The sequence below is a fragment of the Gracilinanus agilis genome, chromosome 3 (genome assembly GCF_016433145.1).
Source record: "Gracilinanus agilis isolate LMUSP501 chromosome 3, AgileGrace, whole genome shotgun sequence".
In the NCBI taxonomy this organism is placed as follows: domain Eukaryota; kingdom Metazoa; phylum Chordata; class Mammalia; order Didelphimorphia; family Didelphidae; genus Gracilinanus; species Gracilinanus agilis.
In genome coordinates, this window is record NC_058132.1 from 415,243,726 (window position 1) to 415,258,722 (window position 14,997).

The following is a 14,997-nucleotide window of genomic DNA, read 5'->3' on the forward strand; positions in this document are numbered from 1 at the left end:
TTCCTTCCTTTCTTCCTTCCTTCCTTCCTTCCTTCCTTCCTTCCTTCCTTCCTTCCTTCCTTCCTTCCTTCCTTCCTTCCTTCCTTCTTTTAAAATAAAATACTTTATTTCTCATTTCATAGGATTATAGATCTAAAAGGGATTTTTGAAGCTAACATAACCACCTCAGTTTCTTTATTTGCATGACCAATTTGATCTAGAATAGAACTCAAAGGCATCTTATCTAATGCACTCATCTTCTAGGTGTGGAAAGTGAGGGAATATTAGTGATTTACTTAAATTTACTATCACAGGTGGAAGATGAACCCAGGCCATCCAAGTCTAGAGTCAGTGATGTTTTTGTGGTGGCATACTGTTTCATATTCATATTGGAGTAGATATGAGCATGAATATACAAAGAAAGGATATATATTTTGATAATTTCCTCTAAGGGGTTGATTACATCTACTATTTATGAGAACATATGAATACATTGGACAAAATGAGGTTATAAAAGGAGTATCATCATAAATGAAATAATAACCTTTAAGGAACTTACTTTTATTTTTTTCAAATCTATCCAAATGGAAAATTATGGCATAGTTAATAAGATACATAGGGAGAGACATGAACTCTCTCATTAAAGTCAATCTGAGGGGATAGCTAGGTTGTTCAGTGGATAGAGTCAGGTCCAAAGACAGGAGGTCCTGGGTTCTGTTATGTCTATAAAGGGTCCAGTGGAGATGTATAGATGCACAATGATGTTGATGATATGTATCTGTCTATACTCGCCTCAGCTGCAGTTGATGGGAGGAACATCTATTCCTGTTACCCTTGACTGCTGCTATAAGTTATCCCCTTCTTTCTAACAGCTGCCCAAGCAAGGACCCTTGAGAGGTTAGATAGACAGGTAACCTTTCCAGGTCCAACCTGGGGTTGGGTAAATTAATATTGGGCTATTGATTTGCCTTGGATAATGTTCAGGATCTGACGGCGTTTGATTCCCTTCGCAAGGGTCATGATATACAGATCACTCAGGAAGGTACTTGTTGTTGAACACTCTTTATCTATAAACAGGGAAAGGATAACAAGGTCAAGGATTGGGGATTAGAAACCCTATTGATCTATTATCTATAAACTAGTTGACAATCAGGACTGGAGGCTATTAACTTCCTAGCTCTGTGACACTAGGCAAGTTACTTTATACAACTTTAGATTGCCACGGATATCAGATGGTTGCTGGATGTAATGAATCATTTATCTTTTGCAAGATAGTTTATCCTTTAAAGTAAAAATGGCAAAAAACATTGTGAACATACGTATTATTGTATCCTGGGTGATCCAGATCATGACAGACAGCTGCAGTCATTAGAACTAAGATATCCATTTGAGAAAACTTTTCCTACAATAGAAAAAAATGAAATATTATAGTCATTTAGCTTTTTACACTTACTTTTTACCAAAGAAAATCATTCTTGATATTTGATGAAAGTGAATGATCAGTCTCACATACTTGGAACACATTCTTTTCTTATCTCGACCTCTTAGAATTCCTAACTTCCTTCAATGCATATTTAGGACATGCTATAAGGTTTCTCTTGAGGGATAAGGTCTTTCTTGATGCTCTATTACCCCCACACAGTAATTAAAGCTCATTGTCTCTTGTCTTTTTGCTTACAATAAAGGAAAATGATAAATGTTGCAGGGGATGTGGCAAAATTGAGATACCAATGCATTTCTGGTGGAATTGTGAACTGATCCAACCATTCTGGAGGGCAATTTGCTATAAGGGCTATAAAAATGCATACTCTTTGATCCAGTAATATCACTACTAGGTCTACATCTTGGGGAGATAAAAAAAAGGGGGGGGGAAGACCTATTTGTACAAAAATATTTATAATTGCTCTTTTTGTGGTGGCAAAGAATTGGAAATTAAAGAGATGTCCCTCAATTGGGAAATGGCTAAACAAACTGTGGTATATGATGGTGATAGAATACTATTGTGCTATAAGGAGTGATGAACAGGATGCTTTCAGAAAGAGCTAGAAAGACCTTCAATGACTGATGCAGGGTAAAGTGAACAGATCCAGGAAACCACTGTACACAGAAACAGCAATATTGTGGAATGATCAACTGTAGTAGACTTAGCTATTATTGGCAATACAATGATCCAGAACAATTCTGAGGGACTTATGGCAAAGAATGCTATTTACCTCCAGAGAAAGAACTGTTGGAATCAGAATGCAGATGTAAGTATATGATTTTTCAATTATTTATTTCAATTTATGTTTTGAGGTCTTGGTTTTATAAGATTATTCACTTATAAAAATGAATAATATGGAATACATTTTACAGAATAATACATATATAACCTAGATTGAATCACCTGCCAGCAATGGGAGGGGAAAGGGAAGGGAGGGAAGGAGGGAGATGAGTTTCATCATATAAATTGTGTGGAAATTTGTTATTGCCATGTGTGTAAATAGAATTAGCTCGAGCCCATTAATAGTCAAAATTCTACTCAACCTAGGCGTGCTAATGATGTCACTCTCACCTCCCTTAGTGGGGAGGGGAGATGAGTTACCCACACGTGACAATAAGTAACAAATCAAGAACAAGGGACTGCCCTTTGGGCAGTCCAAATCAATGTAGAGACTGCCATTTGTCCATTTGAATTAGAGGTGGACCACAGGAAGTGATGAAAGACATGATCTCTTTAAGTAAGTTAGTGAACTTCCTGTGGGGGCAGTTGCCGTCTCAATCAGGAAATAGAAGCATCTCCTGAGACCACAGAACGCTTACACTTTATATTGTCACGTGGGTAAGTTAGGCTGACTTCCTTGGCCTAGCTGGGCCAATTCTAAACTCTGCCTATCTGGCTGTTGGGCCTTGTGGCTTACAGCTTCATTTATTTAGCTTTTTAACCTTCTCTCTCCATCCAGGCCTTTTGCCTGGACTAGCCTCTCCTTTTCTCTTTATTCCTACTCTTTACCTACTAGATTGTAAATAAACTCCTCAACCCGATGCTGACTTGGGTCTGATTTAATTACGGAATCAACCTGAATTGTTGATTCCTGGCGGCCATACATTCTAATATATATCTATAAATACTTAAATTTTCCTTCTTACAATTGTAAGTGGTAAAAAAGATAATAAAACGAAATTGTTTTATTCTTTGTGTTTACTTACATATCACATATATTTCACTCTCTCCCACCAAGACTATATATACTGTTACTGAATCTTTAAGTGCCAAATAGAATTTTGCCGAAAAGGCAGTTCATGCTAGCAGGTGGGAGTGATCTTACCATGTTTTATTATGATGCACTTCTTCCTAGAGAGTCAGAGAGAGTGTGTGTTTTAATTTTGATCTATAATATATTAGATAAGCTGTGGAGAAGACAGAAAGAAGGTGAAGTGAAACTTATTTCTTGTGAAAACCATCTTAACTCATATATGAAGTCTGTGAAGATGACAATTTACAATGTATTCTGAAAGACTTGCTTCCTGTGATAGCCGAAGAAAAGACCAAGAAAAGGACTGGCGTAATTAACTTCTTTCCTGAGAGAATAAATTCAACTCTTAACTTGAGAAAAATTATGAAAGGGAGTCTTGGGAGACTTAAATCAGTATGTAGAATGAACTGACCTGAGAAATAGTTTCAAGAAATGGGGTCCGGGGGACAGCTAGGTGGCTCAGTGGATTGAGAACCAGGCCTAGAGACACGAGATCCTAGGTTCAAATCTGGTCTCAGACACTTCCTAGCTGTGTGACCCTGGACAAGTCACTTAACCCCCATTGCCTAGCCCTTACCACTCTTCTGCAGTGGAACCACACAGTATTAATTCCAAGATGGAAGGTAAGGGTTTAAAAACAAAAAGTGGCGTCTAGAGTAATTATAGTGAAAGTTTAAAGTGACTTTGATTGTGATCTTTCCCAACCACCAAATAAGATATTTTTTATTTATTTTATTTTTTAATAAAATAATATATTCAATAAGTTTAATTTTAGTTTAATCATAGGAGATGAAGGGGTTTAATATATGTATATCTGTAGGTGAATAATTACTATTAGAAAAGTAGATTTATTTAATTACTTAATAAGTAATATCCAATGGAGTAGGGGTTAGAGGTAATAGTAATTAATGAAAGAATTGCAATTTAATTAATTAATAAAGTTCCAAACATATTCCTAGATTATTCTAGAGTTCAGGATGATAATATTAAATATAGGAACAAGTCAAATAGCACTGAAAAGTGATCAACAATGGTGTGTGGTGGATCTATGACCTTCCTTAATCTTGGGTATGTATACATATTACATGACCCTCAGCACACACCTATTTAGATGATTCCCTATTCTACTCACAGCAGCTGTTATAAATCTTATCTCTCCTCCAACTTCCTATGCCTTTACCTCTTACCACCCTTTCTGCTGAGGCTTTTGCCTCATAGTTCACCAAAATAATTGAGAACATTTGCTGGGGTTGACCCTGACTAGGAGAAGAATCACCTCTTTTCTGAAACTAGAGAAAAAGAAGAGATAGTGGGATGGAAGGAAGATACTTGAATGATATTAAATGAGCAGCGTGAGAGAAGGGGTAGTTCTTGGCAACTTATCTCATTTTTATTATTTGTTTTTTTGTGAAGGTCCTCAGTTGAGTCTAGTTCATTTTTGTGTTTGGGCTCTGGAAAAAAGATTTGATTTAGTTGATAGAGTCATTGAATACAATCACTGCTATTACTTAATATTGCATTAGAAATGCTAAGTTTAATAATAAGAAAAGAAAAAAGAAATTGAAGGAATTAAAGTAGACAAAAAGGAAACTAAATGATCACTTTGCAGGTAATATGATGGTATGTTTAGAGAATCCTAGATAATCAATTAAAAAACTAGTTGAAATAATTAATAATAGTTTCAGGATACAAAATAAATCCATATAACTCATCAGCATTTCTATATGTTATCATTAGAGTTAGCAGCAAGGAACAGAAAGAAATTCCATTTAAACTAACTCTAGACAGTATTAAATACCTTGGAGTCTACTTGTCAAGACACACCCAAGAATCATATAAACATAATTACAAAACGCTTTTCAAACAAATAAAGTCAAATTTAAACAGCTGGAAAAAATTAATTGCTCAAGGATAGGCTGAGCTAATATAATAAGAATGACAATTAACTAAATTAATTTACTTATTCAGTGTCATACCAATTAAACTACCAAATAATTATTTGTTAGAACTAGAAAAAACAATAACAAAATCATCCAGAAGAACAATATCAAGGGAATTAATGAAAAAAAATATGAAGGAAGTTGGCTTAATAGTACCAGATCTTAAACTGTAGTATAAAGCAGTAATCATCATACCATCTGGTACTAGCTAAGAAACAAAATGGTATATCAATGGAATGGATTAATTAGACAATATATAGGGATAAATGACCTTAGCAATTATGAAAGAGAATGCTTTACTCTATTGTCTCTCCTGAGTTAACACTAATTTAAGTACCTCTCTAGACTGTGAAGACAGGATTAACTCTCCTTTCTCTCCCTTTTGATCAAATTAACACAATCTTGAACTAGGTGTAGGAGTCCCCACAAACCACTTAGTGAATTCACACCCTTAGAAACTCAGTCAGCCAGGATGAGTATTCACTTCTCCAGAAGATGAGAACTTAACCTCCAGAAGGTGACACTGCTTCCTGGGTAGTGCTAGACAATTTGGAAACTGTGATTGGCCCCTGTGAAGAGGGGCAGGGACAAAAAAGTCACCATAAAAGCAAACCTCAAACTCCCTCAGAGCAGATTGTCTTTGAGAAGATAGTTTGAAGAGATTGTTTTCTGGAGATAGTCTTCTGACTGGGCAGAGTCTTCAAGGGAACTTTGCTGGAGATTGCGGCTTTGATTATAGGTTTGGAACTCGGCTTCAATTTAGACACTGACTCTGTGGAACCTAGGAAGAGTCAGAATTAAAAATCCTGACCCTTGTATGACATTATGGGCCCGGCCCTTATATGACATTATGGTGAAATAGAATTATCCACAAGAATCCCAACTTTGCAGACCTCCAGTCTCCAGGGACTGACCTTATCTACCTTGCAGACCTTCCCCTTCTCCCCAGGATTTCCTCCCTGAAGATATTCCCCTTATCTACAAGAATACCTTAGGACATTCCCCTTATCTGCAGTATTTCCCAACCTAAAGACATTCTTCTACCCTTCTGACTACTACTCCATAAAAACTCAAGGCCAGGCACAGCTCAGGGTCACTTACCAACTTTAGGGGGGAGACCCTAACTCGAGCTAGACAATAAAGTCCCTTTGCATCTTGCATTGTTGGTTCAAGACTCATTTATTGGGATACTTCTCCGGGCATAACAACTCCTGGGCTACTTCTTTGGGTGAGTGAAGGGCTGACTCTTTTCCTAGTTTTCTAAGAGACTAGCTTCTATCTTGGAGGAGGCAGCATGGTTACTCACCACCAGCCTTCCTGGTTGAGAGCTAATTAATCTCTGCCTGGATTAAGCAGACCAGGAGTAAACATTTAAGATGATAGGGTAGATAACCTCTCTAACCTCTTCACTTTTCTCTATTGTTTCCTCTCCATTTTGTAAATATTTGTAAATAAATTTACCACATAATTTCATAAAATTATTGTCCAGCCATTAATTTTCACCTTTACACAACTAAGTGTTTGATAAACTCCAAAACCCCAGCCTTTGGGGTAAAGAACTCATTATTTGGCAAAAGTTGCTGGAAAAACTGGAAAACAGTATGGCAGAAAACTAGGTATAGACCAATATCTCACACCCTTTACCAAGATAAGGTCAAAGTGGGTGTATGATTTCCATATAAAGAGTGATATACTATTAGTAAATTGGGGGAACATAGAATATTTTACCTGGCAGATCTTTGGATATGGGAAGAATTTATGGCTAAATAAGAGATAGAGAGCATTATAAAATGTAAAATTAATAATTTTGATTATATTGATTATATTAAACTAAAAAGATAAAATTAATGTAACCAAGATTAGAAAGGAAAGAACAAATTAGGAAAAAAGTTTTTATACAAATTTCTCTGATAAAGGTCTAATTTCTCAAATCTATAGAAAACTAAGCCAAATTTATAAGTCATTCCCCAAATGATAAATGGTTAAAGGATACGAACAAGCAATTTTCAAATGAAGAAATAAAAGCTATCAATAATCATAGGAAAAACTGTTTTAAATCCTTCTTGATTAGAGAAATGTAAATTAAAACAATGCTGAGGTACTACCTCACATCTATCATATTGACCAATATGACAGTAAAGGAAAGTAATAAATGTTGGAGGGGATGTGGCAGAACTCCAATATTGTTTGTGGAGTTGTGAACTGATCCAACCATTCTGTATGGGAATTCTGAACTATGTCCAAAGGGCTACAAAACTGTGTATACCCTCTGATCTTGTAATACCACTATTGGGTCTGTATCCCAAAGAGATCATAAAAAGGGGAAAAGACCTCTTTGTACAAAAATATTCATAGCTGCTCTTTTTGTGGTAGCAAATAATTGGAAATTGAGGGGATGTTCATCATTGGGGAAAGGCTGAACAAATTGAGGTAAATTTCGGTGATAGAATACTATTGTGCTGTAAGAAATGATAGGCAAGATGATTTCAGAAAAAAGCTGGAAAGATTTGCATGGACTGATGCAGAGCAAAATAAGCAGAAATGGGAGATCATACACAGTAACAGCAATATTATGGAATGATCAACTGTGAAAACTTGGCTACTCTTAGCAATGCAGTGATCTGGGACCACCTGGAAAGACTTACGATGGGAAATGCTATCCACCTCCAGAGAAAGAACTGTTGGAGTCGGTTGGATTAAAGCATACTATCTTCACATTAGTGTATTTATGGTTTTATTTTGGGGTTTTGGCTTTGAATGAATATGCTCCTATAACAGTGACCAACATGGAAGTGTGTATGGCATGACAATAAAAAAAGAAAAAAAAAGGGTAGAAGACAATGTTGGACTATTTCCCAAAGTGTTAAGATTGGGTAGATTAAAGGAATGAGAAAAGAAGAGGTTTAAGATGAAAAGAAGTTTGTTCATTTTGTATTCCTCTGGGTATTTCAGAGAGCAAAGAGGGCATTCAGAACTGATGGTTCTGAGTTATTGGGATGAGAAGACTATAAGGTAGTTGGAATATGCTAACTATTGAGAAGTTTGTCCAGTTAGCGTATCATTGATTAGAGAGAAGTACTACCTTGGGGGAGGTAGGTGATAAGACTGTTTGAGGTTCTTTCTTGAGGTGGACCTTGTAGCAAATAGTGATGCTATATGCAGTGAGACCCGGGAGGCTCACAAGGCAGTAGGAAAGATTCTAGAGGCTTGTCTGTACTGAAAAAGGCCTTGGAGGTGTGTGTGGGAGGGGTGGCTGGTGGAGAATGAAGAAAAGGCTCTTAATCTAGAGCTGGAGGACCTCCAGAAAACAATAGAAGCCAGCTGGCCCTGGCTGAGTGGCCTTGACTGAGCTTTGCTTTGAAGATGGCCCTGGGGCAAGATTGAAGGAAGCTGGGAAACAGGTGGTGTGATGGCAGAGAGTGAATAGAGGTAGCTAGAGGGAACTTGTCCCTATTGCTGACCTTGTAACAGAGCCCTGATCTACAGAATTTAGAAGTTGCAAGCTGTGAGGTGGATATTTAGGTCTTATTTCCAGGCCCAGGCATGGAGATAGTTCTGGGGCTATCTGGGGCGAGATGAGTAGATGTGAAGAATAGAGAAGGGGAGTTTTGCCTGGGATGCTGAGAATAAACTTAACAGAACATTATGGAGGATTGGAAAAACTTTAGATTCATAGAATATGACATTCATGTCTTAAAAACTGCCTAACTTTAGTTATTTCTTTGCATAAAGGCTATGGTAAATTTGGAGGAAGTTGTGCTTCACTTTTCTTTTGTTATAGCCAAAAAAGCTTATAGAAATATTATAGCTTATAGCTTATATGAATATTATAGCCAAAAGGCTAAACTTAGCAATTAAGCAGGGGATTTTTTGGATAACATCATGCCCGACTCAAGCAGGGCAGTTATCTCTCTGACTCACAGTCCCAGGGACAACTCCTGGCTGGAAGCCCCAGGGCCCCTAGATGAAACAGCCTTGAAGATTAAGAATCATATCCTGTGGCACCTGGAAGCATCCCTACTCCCTCTGTCTAGCTATTAGCTAACCCTAAGACAAAGGCACCTATATCCCAGAAACATATATATATTCCTTATTCTGAATGCCCCCTCGGGACTCTCTTTGCTGAGTTTCCCCAGTGCGTACTGGCAATAAAGCTTTCTCCTGCTTTGATTGCATTGTCTCGTGTGTTCCTCTGGAGGCCACCCTTGTAAAATTTGGATCTTCTTTTCATTCCTTTACTTAATTCTAAAATTCTTACCATCTGTCTTAGTATCAATTCTAAGATAGAAGAGCAGCAAGTGCTAGGCAGTCATGGGCTAAATGACTTGCTCAGGGTCACACAGCTAGTGTCAGAATCAGATTTGAGCCCTACCAATTGTGCTACCTGGATACCCCTTCATTACTTTTCTGGCATTATAAGGCTGTGATGAGCACAAATTCTGAAAAGAGTCTAGAGATCTGTGTAAATGGAATTAACTCTAGCCAATTCATAGTCAAAACTCTACTCATCCTAGGCATAGAAATGATGTAATCCTCACCTCCCTTAATGGGGAGGGGAGATGAGTTACCCACACCGGGACAATAAGTAACAAATCAAGAACTAGGGACGGCCCTTTGGGCAGTCCAAAATCAGTGTAGAGGCTGCCATTTGTCCACTTGAATTAGAGGTGGACCCACGGGAAGTGACGAAAGACACTATCTCTTTAAGTAGGTTGGTTACTTCCTGTGGAGGCAGTTCCCACTCTGAACTTGGTGTTGAAGGAGCTCCTGAGACCACAGAACACTTGCACTCTGTATTGTCATGTGGGTAAGTTAGGCTGACTTCCTTGGCCTACCTAGGCCGCTTCCAAACTCTGCCTTAAATAGACACTAGCCTATCCGGTTGCTGGGCCTTGAGGCTTGCAGCCTAATTTATTTAGCCTTTTAACCTTCTCTCTGTCCAGGCCTCTGCAGGCCTGGACTAGCCTCTCCCTTTCTCTTTATTCCCATACCTTTACCTTCCTAATTGTAAATAAACTGCCTTAACCCAATGTTGACTTGGGTCTGATTTAATTACGGAATCAATCTGAATTGTTGATTCCTGGCGGCCACATTTTAAATACATATTTATAAATTACCTAAAATCTCCCTCTCACAGTTCTATGTTCATAGAAGAGGCAGAACAAGGACCCACCTGGAGAAAGCAGAGAAATATCATGCAATACATCATCTGAGTCACACAGAAGCAGTGTCGGAAGTTGTGGAAGGGGTTGTTTCTATAGTTATCATGGATGCAGAGCTGCCAAAATAAAAAAATGAGCTGAATTTTGGCATTATTAGCCATTATTACCTTGAGGAAAACTGGTTTAGGTTTCATTTTCCTCTCTCCATTTCTAACAAATCTCAGAGTTTGTTGTTCTTTTTCTTTCATTCCCCCAAGTTCTTGTTCTACAATATTAATAATGTCATTATTCATATTCGGTACATATCTTTGAAGATTCTGAAATGACCTGAAGCAGGCAGTATTACCTTTGTGACAGAAGGTGAAATTGGGACTTATAAAGTAAAATTACTTTCTTTGAGCCATGTATCAAGTCAGCAATAGAAGAGGGAACTAGAATTTCCTGAGGCAAGGCCCATTAGAATATGTCATCTCACTTTACATTATGTTACTTTATACATCTTTTTTTGATTCTCATTTTCTTTAGACTCATCAAAGACAGAGTTCAAGATGCAAGAAATATTTTTAATACAGGTATGTGTCAAAGGTAGGATTCATGATTTTCTAACCCCAACATCAGCTCTTTCTTCCTTATTCCATAATGCCTCTGGTGGCTTATTTAAGGCAGATTCTGTTCAAGAAGCTGTGAATTAATTTTATTTTTAATCAACTCAGAATTAGAAGCACAAAATATACATACTTCTATCTCATCTCTTGTGACTTGTGACTTACTTTGAGCTTCTGTACCCCAAGATTTTCCTCATATCTTGAATTTTTCAAGCTTTCACATTAGAAAATCATTTTGCCATATGGGTTTACTAGATGAACTACTTTGCCTCCACTAATTGGTATCACTATAGTCATCTCTATTCTTTTTTTAAAATTTAAATTTTGAATATTTTCCCATAGTTACATGTTTCATGTTCTTTCCCTCTCCCTAAATGCCCCCTGAACCTCCTTAGCCAACACACAATTCCACTGGGTTTTACATGTATCATTGATCTATTCTTATTGTAAGTTCTATCTCAACTTTGTAGAGAGTTAAAAATCTTTGAAACAAAAAATCTAATTTCCATCATAACACTTCTGAGGACACTTCATTTTTAGAAATCTCAGTTTTGTCAGAGAAGTACCTGGGGAATCAAAACATTTGTATTTCCAAACAAGGGACAAATGATATGCTTAATAATTACCAGCCACCTCTTCAGTGTGATAGGGTTGATATTAAAATCTTTCACTAGGCCAAGATCATGGTACATGTGTTCTAAACAGCTTAGCATCTGTAAGAAAATTGAGAAAGGAATTGTTACTATAACATGCTGATCCAATGCAGAATCAAAGAGTGGGGACAGTCCTTAGAGGACATTTAGGACAAAAGGATCTTGTTTTTTGACCATGAATTTGTACTATAACATCACCAAAAGTGATCATCAGGCCTCTGCCTCCTAAAGGAGAACTCATTATACCTCCTAAAGGAGTCCATTCTACTTTTGGATAATTTTAATTGTTAGCAAGATTTTCCTGGTATCAAGTCAAATCTATCTTCTGAGGCTAAACAGGATGTGTCTAAACCTTCTTCTACTTGGCAACACTTCAAACATTTGTGTACTACATTTTTCAATAGCCTCTTGCTTTGAAGATGGCATTGGATTCCCTTGTATTCTTCATATACTCAAGGTGTCAAAGAGAGGGGTAATTTAGGGTCTCACTAATGTGAATTTAGTGCCCAACTTTCTTTTAATGTTACATTATGAGTGAGATATTAAAAAGAATGACCATGCTTTATGGAAAAGATGCCAGAGACTTTACCATTCAATAAGAAAGTATGTAGCAATAAGTGCTCTTCAGCTTTTGTACTCACTGAATGATATTCTTAGGTGTGACTTTGAAACCAGAGAAAAGGCTTAAAGATGGCTCCATTCTAGGACTCACCCATACAGGAATTAGACTACTGGTATTGCTGGCCTCAATGTAGAGAGATCATGCACTTACCAAGTATGCAAAGTGATTGGGAAAGTTGGAGTTTCATGAGGTGGTTATTTCTTCTTTCCTTCCTTGGAATTAGCCAAGCAATACTTTGTATAAATGTTTTGGGGTACAAATTGCTCAAGACTGGAACATAGCAGCTACTCTCAAATATAGAATGGAAATGAATAAGAGCAGTTGGCAGAATGTACAAATATTATATTATTTATCTCTCTTCTATTAGTGCCAATATAATAGAAGTGTTTCTGTGAATGGGACATGTAACCAATTCTCTATTACTTGAAGACAGATATGTAATTTTTATTGTTTTTTATTATGAACACAGTCTATTATGTTTAAAGTGTTTCTTTTTAATATTGCAACAACTTTGCATTCCTGATGTAAGTTGAATCTGGCCATGATTCTTTTTATTTTATTTTATTTTTTATTTTTGTTTTTTACATAATTCATGTTTTTACTTTCCCCTTCACACCCCCCTTTAACCTGCCCCCCTTTAATCTGCCCCCCCCATATCCAATGCACATTTCCACTGGTTTTAACAACCAGTGATCAGTCAAGACTTATTTACATATTATTGATAGTTGTATTGGTGTGGTAGTTTCGAGTCTACATCCCCAACCATGTGTTCAAGCAGTTGTTTTACTTCTGTGTTTCCACTCCTGCAATTCTTCCTCTGAATGTGGGTAGCGTTCCTTTCCATTAATCCCTCAGAATTGTCCTGGGTCATTGCACTTCTGCTAGTACATAAGTCCATTACATTCTATTTTACCACAGTGTATTGGTCTCTGTGTACAATGTTCTCCTGGCTCTGCTCCTTTCACTCTGCATCAATTCCTGGAGATCTTTCCAGTTCACATGGAATTCCTCTAGTTTATTATTCTTTTGAGCACAATAGTATTCCATCATCAGCATATACCACAATTTGTTCAGCCATTCCCCAATTGAAGAGCATTCCCACGTTTTCCAGTTTTTTTACCACCACAAAAAGTGCGGCTATAAATATCTTTGTTCAAGTCTGTTTATCTATGATCTTTTTGGGGGGCAGGTAGTCCTTTATTGCTCTTTGGGCATAGTTTCAAATTGCCATCCAGAATGGTTGGATCAGTTCGCAACTCCACCAGCAATGCATTAATGTTCCAATTTTGCCACATCCCCTCCAACATTCATTACTCTCCCCTGCTATCATTTTAGCCAATCTGCTAGGTGTGAGGTGGTACCTCAGAGTTGTTTTCATTTGCATTTCTCTAATTATTAAAATTTAGAACACTTTCTCATGTGCTTATTGATACTTTTGAATTCTTTATCTGAAAATTGCCTATTCATGTCCCTTGCCCATTTATCAACTGGGAAATGACTTGATTTTTTTATACAATTGATTTAGCTCTTTGCATATTTGAGTAATTAGAACTCTGTCATAGTTTTTTTGTTATAAAGATTTTTTCCCAATTTGTTGTTTCCCTTCTGATTTTGGCTTCATTGTTTTTGTTTGTACAAAAGCTTTTTAATTTAATATAATCAAAATTATTTATTTTACATTTTGTAATTTTCTCTAACTCTTGCTTGGTTTTAAAATCTTTCCTTTCCCAGAAATCTGAGAAGTATACTATTCTGTGTTCACTTAACTTATTTATAGTTTCTCTCTTTATATTCAAGTCATTCACCCATTCTGAATTTATCTTGGTGTATGGTGTGATTTGTTGATCTAAACCTATCCTCTCCAATATTGTTTTCCAAATTTCTCAGCAGTTTTTGTCAAATAGTGGATTTTTGTCCCAAAGAGTTGGGCTCTTTGGGTTTATTATACACTGCCTTGCTGATGTCACTTATCCCAAGTCTATTCCACTGATCCTCCCTTCTGTATCTTAGCCAGTACCATACTGTTTTGATGACTACTGCTTTATAGTACAGTTTAATATCTTGTACTGCTAGGCACCCTTCCTTCACATTTTTTTCATTATTTCCCTTCATATTCTTGATCTTTTGTTATTCCAAATGAACTTTGTTATAGTTTTCCTAATTCAGTAAAGAAGTTTTTTGGTAGTTTGATAGGTATGGCACTAAATAGGTAAATTAATTTGGTTAGAATGATCATTTTTATTATGTTAGCTTGTCCTACCCATGAGCAATCAATATTTTTTTAAATTTTAAACATTTATTAATATTCATTTTTAACCTGTTTACATGCTTCATGCCCCTACTTTCCCCTTCACTCCCCACTCTCCCCCCATCCATGGCTGACGCACATTTCCACTGGTTGTAACATGTGTCCTTGTTCAGGGCCTATTTCCATACTGTTGTTAGTTGCCTTGATGTGGTCGTTTCGAGTCTACATCCCCAATCATGTCCGCCTCAACCCATGCATTCAAGCAATTGTTTATCTTCTATGTTTCCTCTCCTGCAGTCCTTCCTCTGAATGTGGGTAGTGTTCTTTACCATAAATCCCTCAGAGCTGTCTTGTGTCATTGCATTGCTGCTGGTACAGAAGTCCATTACATTCGATTTTTACCACAGTATATCAGTCTCTGTGTATAGTGTTCTTCAGGCTCTGCTCCTCTCACTCTGCATCAGTTCCTGGAGGTCTTTCCAGTTCACCTGGAACTCCCCCAATTTATTATTCCTTTAAGTACAATAGTATTCCATCACCAGCATATACCAC

At 37.0% G+C, this 14,997-nt stretch overlaps 1 protein-coding gene across 1 annotated transcript in view; it reads right to left on the reverse strand.

Moving 5' to 3' along the window:
• The window catches only part of PDE9A (phosphodiesterase 9A), a 243,660-nt gene that overhangs the window by 14,563 nt on the left and 214,100 nt on the right, over positions 1 to 14,997 (reverse strand). The window contains 3 exon segments of the mRNA XM_044669233.1: positions 1,286 to 1,381; positions 10,329 to 10,433; positions 11,549 to 11,635. Of these exon segments, the coding sequence (XP_044525168.1) occupies positions 1,286 to 1,381; positions 10,329 to 10,433; positions 11,549 to 11,635 (288 nt within the window).